Below are 16,729 nucleotides of genomic sequence, written 5' to 3' on the forward strand. Positions count from 1 at the left end.
TATTATTTGTGTGTATGTATACACACACGCGCGCACACACACATTTAACCAGGTAGAAAGAACCTCTAAGCTATTCTATATGACTAGGCAAGGGAGTTCCTTCAGCTATCCTGAGCCCCTAGGTGAGGAACACTCTGCTCAGTCCTCCTCTCTGGGTAGAGAAAAGTAATTCCAGAACTTAACCTATTCAAGTCCTATCCTTCTCTACACTACACTGTGTGGGAGAAGCTTCTCAGTCTATTCCATGTCTATCCCTGCCCTATCCTATATCCCCTTCATCAGGTGGAACTCCCTGAATCCCTCATTTTCACCAGTAGAATTCATTGGACAACCCTGTTTCTAGTGGAGGATCCCCATTCCATTGCAGTATTCCCATACCATACCCCTGATGTGGGTAGATTCTTTCTGAAGGAAGGCCTTTGGGTCTCACTATCTTTCTTTTTCTTCTTTTGTTGCTGAGGCAACTGGGGTTAAGTGACTTGCCCTGGGCCACCCAGCTAGGCCCTGCTAAGTGTCTCAGGCCACATTTGAACTCAGATCCTCCCGACTTTAGGGCTGGTGCTCTATCCACTACACCACCTAGCTGCCCCTCACTACCTATCCTTAATAGAAAAGGTTCCTCTGAGACTTCCGAGGGAGAAGGAAAGGGAATTAAACACCTGTTGTGTGCCAGGCACTGTACCTATTGCTTTACAAAGATTCTCTCCTCAGATTCAGTTAAATTGCAAGAACTTTCCTTTCTCCCGTCTCTCTCCCCCCCACCAGGACGATTTGATTTCTAAGATAATTTCTTTGGCTACATTAACCTCACCACAAAAGAGGAATAGAGGAAAACACCGTATCAGACTTGTCAAAGCATGTGGCTTTGACTTCTAGCTTTGCTACTTACTACATTTAAGACACTAGACAAATTACTTCACCTTGATTTCTTCATGAATAATTGCTTCCAAGAGTGACATCTTTCCACCTTTCATGTAGCTTGCTCTTGAGGCCGACCTCTAGATGAGTCTGATGGATTGGTCCAGTCCAACTCAGCCTGGAGGAGTCATCAAGTCCCCTCCAGTAAAGAGTCTCCATTGGGCTAGCCATTGGATGGGTCTCTTTCTAGAAAAGATACCTTCCTGCTCTGATGGGAGAGATGCCTCCAAACCAGCCTGAAATCTCCCCAAAATGTTGATCTTCTTACGTCTTATTCCCTTTTGTCTCCTCCTTGTTATTCTTTCATTTTCAAAGGCTATCTTCCGGGCCTGGAATTCTCTCTCTCCTCACTTACTTTCCCAATCCCCCTTTCTACTCAGTTTCCCAACCCCTCTTAATGCTAATGCCATCCTACAATTTATCTTTTCTCTCTTTCATTTATATGTAGCTGTTAACATCTCCCCTTTAACTGTGATAATAATGATCCTTTTTCTTCTTTTCTTTTTTTTTGGTCTTTTTTTGCATCCTAGCTCTTAGCAGAGTCCCTGGAATATAGGAGGCACATAATAATGCTGGTGGACTTGGCACATCTGGAAATTATCCTGCTATTAGGAAGTCCAGAGACATAAAAGTAGGTTCTTAACTACTTGTAAATGTCTACTGGAAATCAGGAGGATTGATTGATTGGCTTTATTTGCCAAATTTAGATTATAAATCCCTGAATGGGGATTCATCTTACAAATGGCTGCCAAATTGATATTCCTAAAGTCCAGCTCTGTGTCACCTCTGTGCTCCTAGAATTAAAATACAACTCCTCCATTTAGCAATTGAACTCCATCTCGATTAACACCTGGCTTCATATTGTCTTTGATTGCTAATGACATGTTATTTCTCTCCCCCCACGAACTCTGCTCCTAGCCAAACTACTCTAATCATTGTTCTGAGAAGATAACATTCATTTCCCATCTCCATACCTTTGCACTTGCTGTTCTCCATCCCTGGAATGCCTTCCCTCTGCCACTGTCTGCAAGAAGCCTTTCATGCGTCCAGGTGTTATTTGGCTCTTCTCACTCTGTGCTGTCTACTCCCCTCTTCCCCTTCATCTCTGTGATTTTATTTTGTATATATTCTGCATTTACTTATCTGTGGACAAGATGGAACCCCATTCAAACTGAATGTGTGCCCCTGGAAGACAAAGTCTGACTCATTTGGGGATTTGTATTCCCAGGGCCTGGCATAATGCCTGGCATGGAGTAGGAATTTGATAAGTACTTAGTAATTGATTGATTGATACTGTACAGGGAAGTGGTGTCAACAGCTGGTGGAAGGTGAGAGGAACTGGATTGGGGGGGGAAGATGGGGTGGTGAACAAGTGAAGGGGAGAGGTTGGGGGCAGGGCAGAACAAGGCTGGCAATGAGAACCATAAGGATAAACAAAAACCTGAAAAAGAACAGATCTTCCCCTTCTCCTCCCCCATCTTCTCACTGGTTTTTCTCATCCCCTCGTATTTTGGCTTCCTGGACTTTGGACCTTATCATTTCTCAGTTCTGATTCTTCCCTGCTCCCACTTTCTGTCTAGGCCAGGGCTACTGCTGCTACTTTTTTTTTTTTTTTTTTTTTTTTTTCTGAGACAATTGGGATTAAGTGACTTGCCCAGGGTCACACAGCCAGGAAGTGTTAAGTGTCTGAGACCAGATTTGAACTCGGGTCTTCCTGACTTCAGGGCTGGTGCTCTATCCACTGCGCCACCTAGCTGCCCCTAGATCAGTGCTTCTTAAACTTTTCCTACTCTCGACTCCTTTTTGCCTGAGAAATTTTTACTTGGCCCTGGGTGTATAAAATACACATCAACTCTTTACTGATAATCACAATTTCACAATTCCCACATTCAGTTTATTGGACCGCACATGGGGTCTCAACCCACAGTTTAAGAAGCTGGGGTATAGATCTAGGTTCTGAGCCTTTTGCCAGGCTGATGAAGCTATATACTCTTTCTCAGAATCAGGTTTTTAAATAATCAAGGGAAATGCTAAATTTCAGTTAGAGATTAGCAAAAATAAAGATGGCATTATTTTTTTTCTCAAAACAAAGTTGAAGTACCTCCTGAAATTTTTCCAAAGACCCCTGTAGAGCCCGGGTTAAGAATCCCTTATCTAGATTAACTTCTCTTGGTTGAATCTTATTTTCTTGCCACCCACCTCTAATTTGAAGTGGGAGGTAAAGTCTGTCGGACAAACCAAGAAAAAAGACAGAAGGAAGAACAGCCTGTTCATGGTATTTGAATCCAAAGGCAACCTCTCTCTAGAGAGTTCATGTCAAGAGCTGGGGAGCAGAAAAGAGAAAGAAACCAGTTGGCCATGAGCCCAGTTGATGGGGGAGGGGAAATGAAGTCACTAGGATCTTAACCAGAAGTCAAAGGGGTACATCTGGGGCCCACCCAGGAAAAATGCTTACTCCTCTAAAATATAAAAGGAGAACTAAGGCAGCAGCTCTATCCAGAATTAGAGAGTTGCAATCACACAAATGATCTCGATTCATATCACTATAAAAGTCTTTTGGGATTTGTGGAGAAGTACAGCCCTGTGCTGTGGGGGGACAGATGTTATTAGTCCCACTTTACAGATGAGAAAACTGAGACTAGGTTGTTTTTCAGTGTCATGACCACAGAACTTGCTCAGTGTCAGGCAGATACAGGTGGTCTGTTTGAAACCATCATAACTTGGAGGGTCAGGCCCAATTCCAGAAGCCTAAACATAAAGGAAAGTATGATGTAGGGCAAGCCGCCTAACTCATCCAAGCCTCAGTTTCTTCATCTGTAAAATGAATAGCTTAGATGATGACATAAGGTACTTTTAACCTATTTTGTGTCTTGGACTCTTGGGATGTCTGATGAAATCTATGGACTCCTCCTCAGAACTGTGTTTTCAAATGCACAAAATACCTAGAATTTATTACAAAGGATTATGTCAAATTACAGTTATCAAAAAAAGTTCATGGATTCAAGTTCAAAACCTCTGGATTAAATGTTGCCTAAAATCACTTTTAGTTCTAATCCTCTGACCTAAATTCTCTGTGCCTCAGTTTCCTTATCTGTAAAATGAGGCTAGATTAGATAATTAGATTAAATAGATTAGATAGTTCCAAATCTATGGTCCTAGGATAATAACAATAGCTAACATTTACACAGCACTTGCTATGTGCCAGGCATCATGCTATGCATTTACAATCATTAACTCATTTGATGCTCATACAGCTGCTATTATTATCCCCATTTTAGGGATAAGGAAACTGAGATAAATGAAAGCTAAGTGATTTGCCCAAGGTCACACCTCAATGAAGTTGCATTTGAACTCAGATCTTCTTGCCTCAATAGCTAACACTATCCATGGAGCTTCCTAGCTACCTCTGAAGATAGACTTTTCTTCTAAAAAACAAAACAAAACAAAGCTCTCCAGAACTGCTTTCGTTATATCATTTTCTTGCTTTAGAATCCCAACTGACTCTCCATTCTCTAGAATATAAAATCCACATTTCTTATTAGCCTGGCACCGCAGGCTTTCTGCAATATGGCCCCCACCCACACCAACTACTTAGCTGCCCAGATCTTATGCTCCCATCAGATTGGTCCACTTGGCAGCATCTCTTGAAAATGCCCTGACACTTGTGATATGTGACCATATCTCTTTCTCTCCTCACTCCTGCTCCTTTCTGCTTAACTAACACTGAAGACCAAAATAAAAAAGTAAATTCAGAACAAAGCCAGAATGTGACATGGTAGCCCCACACCCCAAAAGCTAATGAGTCCCTTGGCTACCCTGAAAGTGGAATATCTAAAATGAGGCAAGGGGTAGGGAAGCTAGTTGTTATAGTGGATAGAGCACCAGCCCTGAAGTCAGGAGGACCTGAGCTCAAATCTGGCCTCAGACATATTCCTGGCTGTGTGATCCTGGGCAAGTCACTTAACCCCAATTGTTTCAGCCCCCCCAAAAACTGAGGCAAGGGGAGAATTCCATTCCATTCTTCTGTAATCAAACTATATCTGAACTATGATATTCAATTCTGAGCATCATGTTTTAGGAAATACATTGCCAATCTGGAGAGACAAGCAGGATAGTGAAGGGTTCCAGATCATCGGAGAGTCACTTATAGACATGAGGGATGGGAGAAGAATAAACTTAAGAAACCATATACATAATGGTATCAACAAAGTAAGTAGAGTCAATATGAAAAGGCAACAAGATCCTGGTTAAATAATGGTCAGCCCTTCTTTCTGTGGATAGTTTTTGATTGCAGGGAAGTGGGGAGGAGGGCAAGAGATAGAGGGTGAGGATTTGGCATGTGGGGATTTAAAAATTGTATTACCAAAAAACAGAGACTAAATTCTGTGAAATAATAATAGCTACCATCTATGTAGTATTGAAAGGTTTGCAAAGAACTCATATATTATCTAACCTAATCATCTTGTCTTCAAGTTATAGGAGCTCACTTGGTGATCCATTAGTTTCCAAAGGTTCCATTATCAATTCTATAAAGATGATATAGAGAGATATAGATATATGGGGTGTGTATGTAGATGTTTTATATATATATATATATATATATATATATATGTATATATATATGTAGAGAGAGACAGACATAGACATGTATACACATGCACACATTATGTATATATGTTGTGTACATATATGTATATATTTATATATGTGTATATATAGACATGTATACATACATATATTACATATGTATGTGCACATATATGCATGCATGTGTGTTCGTGTATGCACATATGTATCTCCTAATTTATAGTCACATATCTTTATAGCCTCTTGGATATCTGACTTCAACATGCCCCCAAAATTCATGATTTCTACCTTGCCCCCCAAGTTTCCCTCTTTTAAAAATTGCCTATTTTATATATGTCTTTCTCTCTCTCTCTCTCTCTCTCTCTCTCTCTCTCTCTCTCTCTCTCTCTCTCTTTATATATATACACACACACACATATGCGAAGCAATTGGGGCTAAGTGACTTGTCCAGGATCATACAGGTAGTTAAGTGTCAAGTATCTATGGCTGTTATTTGAATTCAGGTCCTCCTGACTCCAGGATTGATGTTCTACCCATTGTACCACACAGCTGCCCCAGTTCCCATTTATTATTGAGGGCACCAGAGTCACTCAGACAAACAACCACAGTGTTATCCTTTTCTGTTCACTCTCATTCACCCCATATATCCATCCCTTTGCCAAGTTTTTTCTATCTTCAGAACCTTTCCCTACAAACAGAACCACGATCTTCATTTCTCCCCTCAACTCTCCTTTGCCAATCTAATTGGTCTCCCCACCTCAAATCTCTTTCCACAGCAATTTATCCTCCACTTAGCTGCAAAGAAGATTTTTCTAAAGTTTAATTCTGAACTATGTTACTCTTTTGCTTAAGGTCGTTCCCTATTAGATGTAGGATCAAAAATTAAAGTCCTCTAACTTTAACTCCTAATAAATTTGACCCTTCCTACTTTTCTAATTTTCTCAACATTTGATTCTCTTTATACTCTTCACAATCTAGTTACACCGGCTTACATGCAATTCCTTGGATATCACATTCCTCTCCTATCTTTTTCGCCAGCTTGCTCTCATCCTAGAATGATGATCTCCAATTCTTAGTTCCTCTGGCTTGCATCAAATTCAAAGCTTATCTTGTAAGAGGTGTTTTCTGGGCAACCTAGCACCCCAACACCTCTCTTTCAGCTTATCTTCCCATCCGCTCTGTGTGTATCTTGAATGTTCCTAGTTATTCCTCCAGTTAGCTTCTCAAAGTCAGGAACTATTTTTTGCCTTTCTTTGTCTCTGCAGGGCTTTGCATAAACACCTGATACAAGTAAGCACTTAATAAATGCTTTTCTGGACCCTTTTCTCTTCTCTGTCTATACCATTTCTCTTATAATCTCATCAACTTCCATGGATTAAGTCTTCGCATTCATGACAACTCTCAGATCTACTTAACCAACCATCATCTCTCCCTTCTGAGTCCAGTCTTGCATCTTATTAGACATCTCAAATTCAATGTCCCCAAAACATCTTAAAACCAACATGTCTAAAACCGAACTCATTATCTTTGCCCTAAAGACTCCCCTCTTTCTATTACTGTTGAGGGAATCACCATCCTCCTAGCCCCTCACGTTCATATGGAGATGTCATTCTGGATTCACTATCTCTTACAACCCCATGTTCAATATGGTGCAAAGGCCTGCCAGATTCACCTTTGCAGCATCTCTTGAATACACAAAGCTTCTCTTCTCTGATGCTGCTGCCCTCCTGGTACAGGTTCTCGTCGACTCACTCCTGGACTATTGCAATAGCCTATGGGCCTCCAGTCTCACCTATTCTAAACTACCCATCATTCACTCCCCAAAGTGGTATAGCTAAAGCACAGGTCCCACACCACAGGTCCTCCCTCCTTACAAAGACAACCAAGATCATCTAAAACTTAAAATCTGCTAACATATTCTTTCCTCTTGGTTGTTCACCTTTCTTCAGAAAGGAAGAGGACCATTATTAAATTTTCAGTTACTTAAGAGTTTGAGATTTTTTTAGAGATCCTTTCATTTGCATTGTTGTAGTCACTATGCATATTTTATGATCCCATTTCTTTCACACCACATCTGTTCATAAACTGTGCATTTTGTAAGAGGATTTCTTGGAAAGTATATTATGTCCAAGCAAAATATATCAGTGAATTAAAAAAAAAACAAAACTAAAAAGAGTAGACTAGGGATGGTACAGGGAATGATTATGATAGCTGCCTTCAAATATTGTGCTTAGAAAAATTAAAATAAAAAAAAATTAAAAGGGAGCAGCTAGAACACTGGCTCTGAAGTCCGGAGGATTTGAGCTCAAATGTGATCTAAGATACTAACTAGCTAACTGTGTAATCCTGGGCAAGTCATTCAACTCAAAAAGCTGTCATTCAGCCTCCAAAAATAAAATAAAATAATGATTAGATTTTGTCTTGGTTCCATGGGGCCGAATTGAGTTACAAGTTGTAGAGAGACAGATTTAGGTTTGATAGAAGGAAAAAACTTTCTAATAATTAGTGCTATCCAGGTTTGAGATGGGTTTCCCCAGAAAGAGTGAGATTTCTATCATGGGAGGTACTCAAGTGAAGGCAGATAGACAAGCCATTATTAAGGATGTTATAGCAGGGAATCTGGTTCAGAACCAGACTGAGGAGAGGCTCTTACAGTCTCTGTCAATGAAGAGTTTCTGTGATTCTATGAAAACCCTCCTCCTGCTTCTTTATGAAATCTTAGATTATTAGATATAATCTATAGCGCCTGGAACACAGTAAGCACTTAATAAATGTTGATTGATTAACCTGCCCTTCTTCTCAAGGACTAATTTAGCACTTTGACCTGTAGCATCCCTTCAGCAACCAATCACACACCACTTTATGGCATTGCTAGAGCTGTTGTTTATCTTTCAGCATGATGCAGTAGATAAGGTTGCTGTCCTTGAACCTGGCAAACCTGGGGGAGGGGGAGGTCAATTTTGCCTCTGACATAAACTGAACCTAGACAGGTCATCTAATCTCTTTAAGTGTTTTTAATCAACTCTTTTTAAGATTCTCCATTGAACTTGTGATAGAAAGAGCCATCTGCATCCAGAGAGAGAAAAAAACTATGGAAACTGAATGTGGATCAAAGCATTGTATTTTCACTTTTTTTGTTGTTGTTTGTTTGCTTATTTTTTTTCTTTTTTTCCCCTTTTGATCTGATTTTTTTTGTGCAGCATGATGAATATGGAACTATATTTAGAAAAACTGCACATGTTTAACCTATTTTGCTTGCTGTCTAAGGGACAGGGGAGAGGGAGAGGAAGAAAAATTTGGAACATAAGGTTTTGCAAAGATGAATGTTGAAAATTATCTTTGCATGTATTTGGAAAAATAAAATACTTTTTTTAAAGACTCTCTATTGAAAAGAAGCTGACATTTAGTTTTGAGAGAGGGTTTCTCCTCACCTGAGAGTTCGCCAGATTAATGAACCCACAGGTGCAATCCCTATATGTCCCTGCCATAATTTAACTTTTTGAATTGCAATATGCTTGATCTTTCCAGATAGATTGAAAGCTACTTGAAGGCAAGGAACTACCCAACCTAAGGCCAGATGCTTAACTAATCCAGACCAAGGGATTCCCATAACCTTTGTCTCACACAGTAGAGAAAGTCAGGTTTTAGAGGGACTTCTTTCTTTATTGCTGGAAGTCTAAGTAGCATCTGGTCTTCAACATTTCTCACTCTTTGGGCTCCCAGGGTAGCATCCTCCTAATTCTCCATCTCCACTGGAAACACCCAGAAGACATAGTAATAGAAACATGGCTGGTCTGCTCTAAATCCACCATCTGGGTCTTCTCTCCTCTCACCTTCCCCTAAATCCCTGAATTTAACATAGTGCCTGGTATATAATAGGCATCTGGATGGGGCAGTGGATAAGAGCTCTGGGGCCTGGAATCAGGAAGACCTGAGTTCAAATACAGCCTCACACAAGTAACTAGCTGTCTGACCCTGCACAAATTAGCTAATCTCTGCCTGCCTAAATTTCTTCTGTAAATGGGGGATAAAAATTGCACCTACCTCTCAGGTCCCAAGGGTTCCTGGGGGGCTGAGAGAACATTTATAAAGCACTTTGCAAAGTTACAGTGATTTATAAATGCAAGCTACAATTAATTACAATAAGCCCTTAATAAATGCTTGGTGATTAGGTATTGTACTCATTTACAATATTTTAATTTATAATTATCATACAAAAATTGGGCTTCTCATCCAACCCTTACTCCATCTCTTCCACAAAGGACCTTATTTCTTTTCTTTTTTGGAGGCTTTTGAATCAGTTTATGTGACTTGCCCAGGGTCACACAGCTAGTAAGTGTCTGAGGCTGGTTTTGGACTCAGGTCCTCCTGACTCTGAGGCCTGTGTTCTATCCCACTGAGTCACATAGTTGTCTCAAAAATCCTTATTTCTGTGGAGAGTACTGCCATCCTCCAACTTGCCCAGATCTGAAACTTTAACTGCATCTTTGATGCGTTCCTCTCCCCAATGTCCAGTCAATTGCCAAGTCTTAGATAAGATCTAGGATAAAATACAACAACCTTCCCAGCTTGATATTTAAAGCCCTACACAATCTTTTTCCAACTGCTGTCATTAGCTGTATTTCTCCCCTTATTGTGCTATATATTCCATTTCCCACCTCTTTCTTTCAGAATCTTTATGCGCCTTTAAAACTCAGCTCAGATGTCACCTCTTCCTTCAAAGCTCTTTTGTTCTCCCCAGATATTAATACTCTCTCCTCCCTCCTCAAATCACCTTGTACTTATCTCTACCCGCTAGAGCTACTTCCAGTAGAATATAAGCTCTTTGGGGACAAGAAATGGTTCTTGGTGGGGGTGGTTAGGGAGGGAGGGAAGGGGATTTTGTACCTACAGTGCTTGGCACATAATAGGTGCTTTCTATGATAAGCATTTGTTGAATCGTTGACTTCTCCATGGCAGAGAGGACCTGCCTTATCAAAAACTGACATATCAGGCAGCCCTGTAGGAGCCAGAGGGTCACTGCATTGCATATGTCTGTACTAAGGCCCTTCCACATTCTCAGGAGATTTTGGCCTTCTTCCAGAACAAGGATAAGAAAAAAGCTCCCTGCCCTACCCTGCTTTGCTTTGCCCTACAGCCCTGCTAGGCCCTTCCCTGCGCTACCCTTTATGAGGCTGCTCTCTTCCTCTGAAGCCAGGAAGCCACGTGGGCTCGGATGTACCTGTGCTGTGGAAAACCAGACTCATGGATGCACTTGGTGGGAACTTCCCCATTTGGATGCTGCTGCTTGCATAGATTCCCAGCATTTTGTTAAGTGCTGAGTCCCTACCTTGTTTCCATCTTTAAGAAACTTGTAATTGTATAGAGAACTAAGGGGATAGTGGAAAAATCCCTAGGTAGGAGGGTTTGAATCCCAGCTCCTATTTACTATGTGAGTTCGGCTAAGTCACGTGACCACTCTAGGTCTGAATTTCCTTATCTATAAAATGGAGGGGAGAGAAAATTAAGTTAGACAGTGACCAAAGTCCAATTTCTTGAAATGACATATGCATAAACAATTTTTGCTAACTAGCTACATTAGTCATCAGTTACTCAATTTCTCTAGACTTCTAATTCCTTAAGCAGTAAAAATGGGAGGGTTGGCCTAAGACAGGGATTTCCCCCCCCCCCAGGCAAATGGGGTTAAGTGACTTGCCCAGGGTCACACAGCCAGGAAGTGTTAAGTGTCTGAGGCCATATTTGAACTCAGGTCCCTCCTGACTTCAAGACTCTATCCACTGTGTCACCTGGATGCCCCAAGGCACCCTATTCTTAACTTGGGGTATATGAACTTTTAAAAACTATTTTGATAACTACATTTTGATATAATTGCTTCCCTTTATAATCCTATGTATCTTGTACCTTTAAGAGCCTTATTCAGAAAAGGGGGGTCCATAAGTTTCACCAGAATGTCAAAGGATTTTATGACACACAAAAAAGTTAAGAATGCCTGGCTTGGATTCTCAAAGCCCCTAACTCTAAACTACAGAGGCGTCAGGACATAGTAGATAGAATGCTGGATCTGGCATCAGAAAGATTGGACTAAAAGCCAACAATGGGGGCAGCTAGGTGGTGCAACTAATAGAGCACCAGCCCTAAAGTGAGCAGGACCTGAGCTCAAACCCTTTACGCTTCCTAGTGACCCTGGACAAGCCACTTAACCTCAGCCAAAAAAAAAAAAAAAAAAAGCCTACCAATGACTAGCTCTGTAGCCCTAGAGAAACAACAACCTTTCTGAGCCTGTTTTCTCCATCTGTGAAATGAGAATGGCAATGTATGTACCACTTGCTTCCGAGCTGAGCGCTCCGTAAATGTCTACAGATGATATTCTATCAGGAGAAATGACAGCAAATTTCACCAAAAGCAGCAGAAAAAGAATTACCCTTGAGCTACAAGAATGGCAATGGGGTGCCTTGGGCCCTTCGTATACTTTTTCTCACTAAATTCCTATTTAGATCTTTGGGAAACCATTGGACCACCCACCCTCTAAAGGCCCAGGGTTTCTCACAGGAGTCAGTGGGATAGTTTCCACTCCCTCCCCTCAGCCTCTCGAGATTCCCCCCCCCACCCCCACCCCCACCCCAGCTGTTAGAGCGGGTCAGCCCGAAAATGGGGACACTGCAGTCAGCCTCATCTGGTTCGGGATTCTTTCCCCAAGCATCATCGGGCCTTTCCGCCAGCCACATGACTAACCTTCAGTTACTCAATGAAGCACAGCCTGCCCAAATGTATGTGCCGGGTGTGAGTGTCTGTGTTGCTAGGAGTTGGGGAGCGTGTGTGTGTGTGTGTGGGGGGGGGGGTTGGAGTGCCAGACTCAAAGTTCCAGTTTAGGAGGAGCCCACACCCCCAGTATCCAGCCTGGGAGCCCAGGAGGAATCTAGGTGGTCATCAGAAGGGGAAAATGAGGCCCACACAGGCTGCCTTAACTTGCCCAAGATCATCCATTTCAGGGACGGGAGAAATGCGTTTCCGCAGGACCACACACTGCTGGCCGGTGGGAGAATCCCAGAAGAGCTCGGCCTCTAGATGCCCTGCCAATGCAAACATTCTTCCTCAGCGCTCGCTAGCCATCAGGCTTCCCTTTCCCTGGAGGAGGAGGACACGGACCTTGGCCGCTTCCAGGAGCAGGAGTCTGGCCCCTGAAGGGCCGCGGGGCCGCGGGCCCCCGGCGCTCCCACAGGCCCCGAGGGCTTCCAAAGCCCTCCTCCCTGGGCCAGTATTGCCCACAGTATCTGAGAGGCAGCAGGCTGCAGAGCGCCCTACGGCCGCTGGCTTTAGTTCTCCCCCCTCCCCCTTCCCTTATGATTGAACCTGAACGTACAGGCTAAGGAAGTCTCAAAAGTCAAAGGCGAGCGAGCCGCTCGGTGCCGGCCCTCCCCCGGGCCGAGGACAAAGGTGTGAGGGAAGCTAAGCTCGGGCCCGCCCGGGGACTGCTCCCTGGGAAGCAGCTCTCCCTCTCAGCGTCCCCCAGCAGGGAAACAGTTAAAGAAACCGGCTAGTCAGGCCTCCGGAGCTGCGAGCTCAGAAATTTCCACTAGGATTAAATTCCCTGCCAGTGGAAAGTCAGGCCAAAGTGTCTCCCGGAGCCAGCGCGGGCCTCCTCCGCGGGCCCGGGCTGGGCTGGGAGCTCCATGGCCGGCCGGCTGCGGGCATCGGAGAGGGCTGGGCGGAGGAGGATGAGCTGGGGCGCTCAGGAGCAGCACTCACCCTGGAGACGCCATCGGAGCCGGGCAGGGCAGGGCGGGCGGGCGAGGTCTGGGCTCGGGCTCCGGCTCCGGCTCCGGCCCCCCGGCTGCTCCGGTTTCCTCTGGTGCAGAACGGTGAGTCACTCTGACTCGGGCTCGGAAAGGAAAGCCCTAGGGTGGAGCTTGCCCCTAAGATAACTAGGGATTGCACAACCGACTGTGCTCCAGGGCACTGCTCCAGGGACTGCGCTGGCCCGCGGCGGCGGCGGCGGCGGACATGTGGGGATGGAGCCTGAGCACCTCGCATCCTCGCTGGCCGGAGCTCCCGCAGCCGAGTGGGGCGGGGGGGGGGGGCGGGCGCGCGGGGGCGGGGGGCGCCTGGGAGGCTCGCCTCCCCTCCTCCCCGGGGCAGACCTGAGCCCGAGGATCCTCCCGGGGGCCCTGCTGTCAGGCCGGCCCAGCAGGGGCACGGACCCTGGCCGAGGCTCCCTCCGCAGCCCTCGGAGAAGCGGCGTGGCGCGGAGCGGGAGCTCGCCGCGAAATCCCTCCCGACTCGGACTCCCAGGGCTGCCCGGGGCCTTAGAGAGCGTCTGGAACCGCCGTCATCGCCTCCCTGCGGAGCGGCTAAACGAGTGAATGAATCAATGAGATTCACATCGGTGCCATTCACCCACACGTGACTCGCCGAACCACAGGTGCTCGCAAACCCGGAGATAAAAACACTTCCTTCGGAGGAGGGGCGGGGGAGGGAGACGAGCACTTATGAAGCACCACTATGTACCAGGCGCGGTGCCCCACAGGTTTTGTCTTCTTTCGTCATCACAAGCTGGGAGGTGGATGCTATTGCCATTCCCATTTTACACTGGAGGAAACTGAGGCAGACCCGTTAGGTGACTTGTCCAGAGTCACACAGTTAGGAAGTGTGGGAGACCCTATTTGATTTTTGTTTCCTTTTTTTTAAGAAAAAAATATTTAATTTAATGTGTAGTTTTAATGCACATTGCTTTATGAATCATGTTGGGAAAGAAAAATCGGATAGGAGATCTGTGGGGCACCGTGTCTGGTATATAGTGGTGCTTCATAAATGCTTGCCTGTAGGCCCATCAGTTATCCATTGTGTCACCTAACTAGCTGCCAAATGGGGCAGAGATTCTTAACCTTTTTTGCACCATGGATCCCTCATCAGAATCATGTTGTTGTTGTTGTTTTTAATGCATAAGACAATAGTTAGGAAGTAACTGAGACCCTACTTGATTTTTTTTCCTTTTTTTAAAAAAAATTTAATTTTATGTATTTTTAATGCACATTGCTTTATGAATCATGTTGGGAGAGAAAAATGAGAGCAACAGGGAAAAAATCATAGGAGAGATTAAAATAAAAACAGAAAAAAGAAGTGAACATAGCATGTGTTGAGATCTTATTTGAACTCAGGATTCTTGACTGTAACCCATCAGTCTATCCATTGTGTTATCTAACTAGCTGCCAAATGGGGCAGAGGTTTTTAACCTTTTTTGCACCATGGACCCCCCATTAAGTATCATTTTTAATGCATAAGCCAATATAGTTAGGAAGTATCTGAGACCTATTTGATTTTTTTTTTCTTTTTAAAAAAATATTTAATTCAATTTAGTGTATTTTTAATGCACATTGCTTTATGAATCATATTGGGAGAGAAAAAGCAAAGCAAAAAGAAAAAAAAAACATAGAAGAGAAACTAGACAAAAGAAGTGAACATAGCATATGTAGAAATCTTATTTGAACTTAGATTTCTTGACTGTAGCCCAACAGTCTATCCATTGTGTCACCTAACTAGCTACCAAATGGGGCAGAGGTTCTTAACCTTTTTTTGCACATGGACCCCTCATCAGAATCATTTTTTTTTGTTTTGTTTTGTTTTTTGTTTTTTAAACACATAAGGTAAAATGCATAGGGTTGAGATGGAAACCAATTAAATTGAAATAAATGTATTTAACTATATTTCAAAAAATTCATGCCCCCCCCCCCAAGATCCCAAATCCCTGCTGGTACAACCCTCCGAGGTGAGGAAACAGTTCCAGAAAGGAATGATTTATCCTGTTCCACAAATCTCAGAACAACAACCTGTATCTTGACATCAGGCAATCTACCCAAGGTATGGAACTTATTACCATTCTCCTTTCCCAGTGCAAATTCCTAACAAACCTTGCCCACAACTAAAATGAGACCTAACACAGGGTATATTAAAAACAAGACACTGAATTTCCAAAGACATGTTATTGAATTCCATTTCTTCTACTGAGTACCAACGTGAATCTGGGGAAATCATCTATCCACTCTGGGCCTAAGTTTCCTCATTGGGGAAAAAGAGTCAGATCAGATGATTACCAGGAGGCAGCATCATTCTACAGAGAGTGCTGAATGTATAGTTCCAAAGGACTTTCTTTGTATATCCCTAGCAATGCTAATTGACTGTTCTTTAATATGGATACAAAAATAAAAAATGGCATTGTAATGATACCATAGATTTGGAGCTGGATTTCAAAAACCACGTGGTCCCAACTCTTTATTTTAGAGAAGAGGAATGAGGTATTAACATGACCACCCAGGCAGCAAAACAACCAGACAGGGATCCAAACCCACAATGAAGGCTCTTTCCATTGTAACACCTTGCCCCATTTCTGTTGGAAGGTATAGTAATACAAAAGCAAAAGCCTGCTTTCAAAAACTATGATACCAGGAAGATGTGAATAGTTGAGAGATGAAACAGGTATTTGTCATGTCCCTGTCATCTGTAGAGCTCTTACCCTAAGAAATAGCTAGGAGAAGTAATTCTTTTGTTTTCAGTCTGCATGACCTTGGAACAAAAATCATTTCTTCTGGGCCTCAATTTCCTTGTCTGAAAATGAGGGAGAGTTGATCTCAATAGCATCTGAGGGTTGTCAACAACCCTCTAAAAAGACCAGAACAAGGGTATTTTCCATTTGGAAACCTGGGGAGCTTCCCCTGAACTGTGACTCTTTAGCATATATGCACAGCCATTGACCCCTGCTGGTCAATAACAAAGGCTACAGTTTTCAGATTTTGAGGCACTGCATTAGGTGCTGGGAATATAAATCCAAATGTGAGACAATCCTTGCCTTCCGGAAGCTTATATTCTACTACAACGATACCACAGATTCATGGAGTTTTGAAGGAAGGAAGCACAATTTTTAAACAGGTTTTAGCTCCTTGGCCCATCATAACTACCTAATGACATAGGTAGGGAGTTGGTATCATTTTACAGGTAAAGGAGGTTGATATTCATTGACAATGAAACACTTAAATAGTACCTTGTATATGATATCTTATTTGATCCTCACAACAACCCTGTGAAGTAGATGCTATTATTGTTTGCTCTTTACAGAGAGGAAACTTATATTTGCTTAGGATCACACAGCTTGCTATTGCTCCTACTGCTCTTCCTCCTCCTTTTACTACCACCACCACAACCTACTACTATTACTATGACTTCCTCCACTACC

The 16,729-nt window shown here is 43.2% G+C and overlaps 1 protein-coding gene across 15 annotated transcripts in view; it reads right to left on the bottom strand.

Moving 5' to 3' along the window:
* Positions 1-16,729, bottom strand: part of URGCP (upregulator of cell proliferation) — a 69,688-nt gene that overhangs the window by 31,272 nt on the left and 21,687 nt on the right. For 4 of the 15 annotated variants that reach the window (XM_074285832.1, XM_074285829.1, XM_074285831.1 and 1 more), the window contains exon 2: positions 1,893-2,061. The exons of 3 other annotated variants lie outside the window; for them this stretch is intronic. In XM_074285832.1, the coding sequence (XP_074141933.1) occupies positions 1,893-1,960 (68 nt within the window). In that variant the 5' untranslated portion in view covers positions 1,961-2,061. Of the gene's footprint in view, positions 1-920; positions 1,871-1,892; positions 2,537-12,475; positions 12,768-12,865; positions 13,161-13,251; positions 13,518-16,729 lie in introns of those variants that run through there. 8 more of the 15 variants (XM_074285835.1, XM_074285838.1, XM_074285836.1 and 5 more) reach the window with 8 other exon arrangements.

This window comes from Sminthopsis crassicaudata, chromosome 2, assembly GCF_048593235.1.
Source record: "Sminthopsis crassicaudata isolate SCR6 chromosome 2, ASM4859323v1, whole genome shotgun sequence".
NCBI lineage: Eukaryota > Metazoa > Chordata > Mammalia > Dasyuromorphia > Dasyuridae > Sminthopsis > Sminthopsis crassicaudata.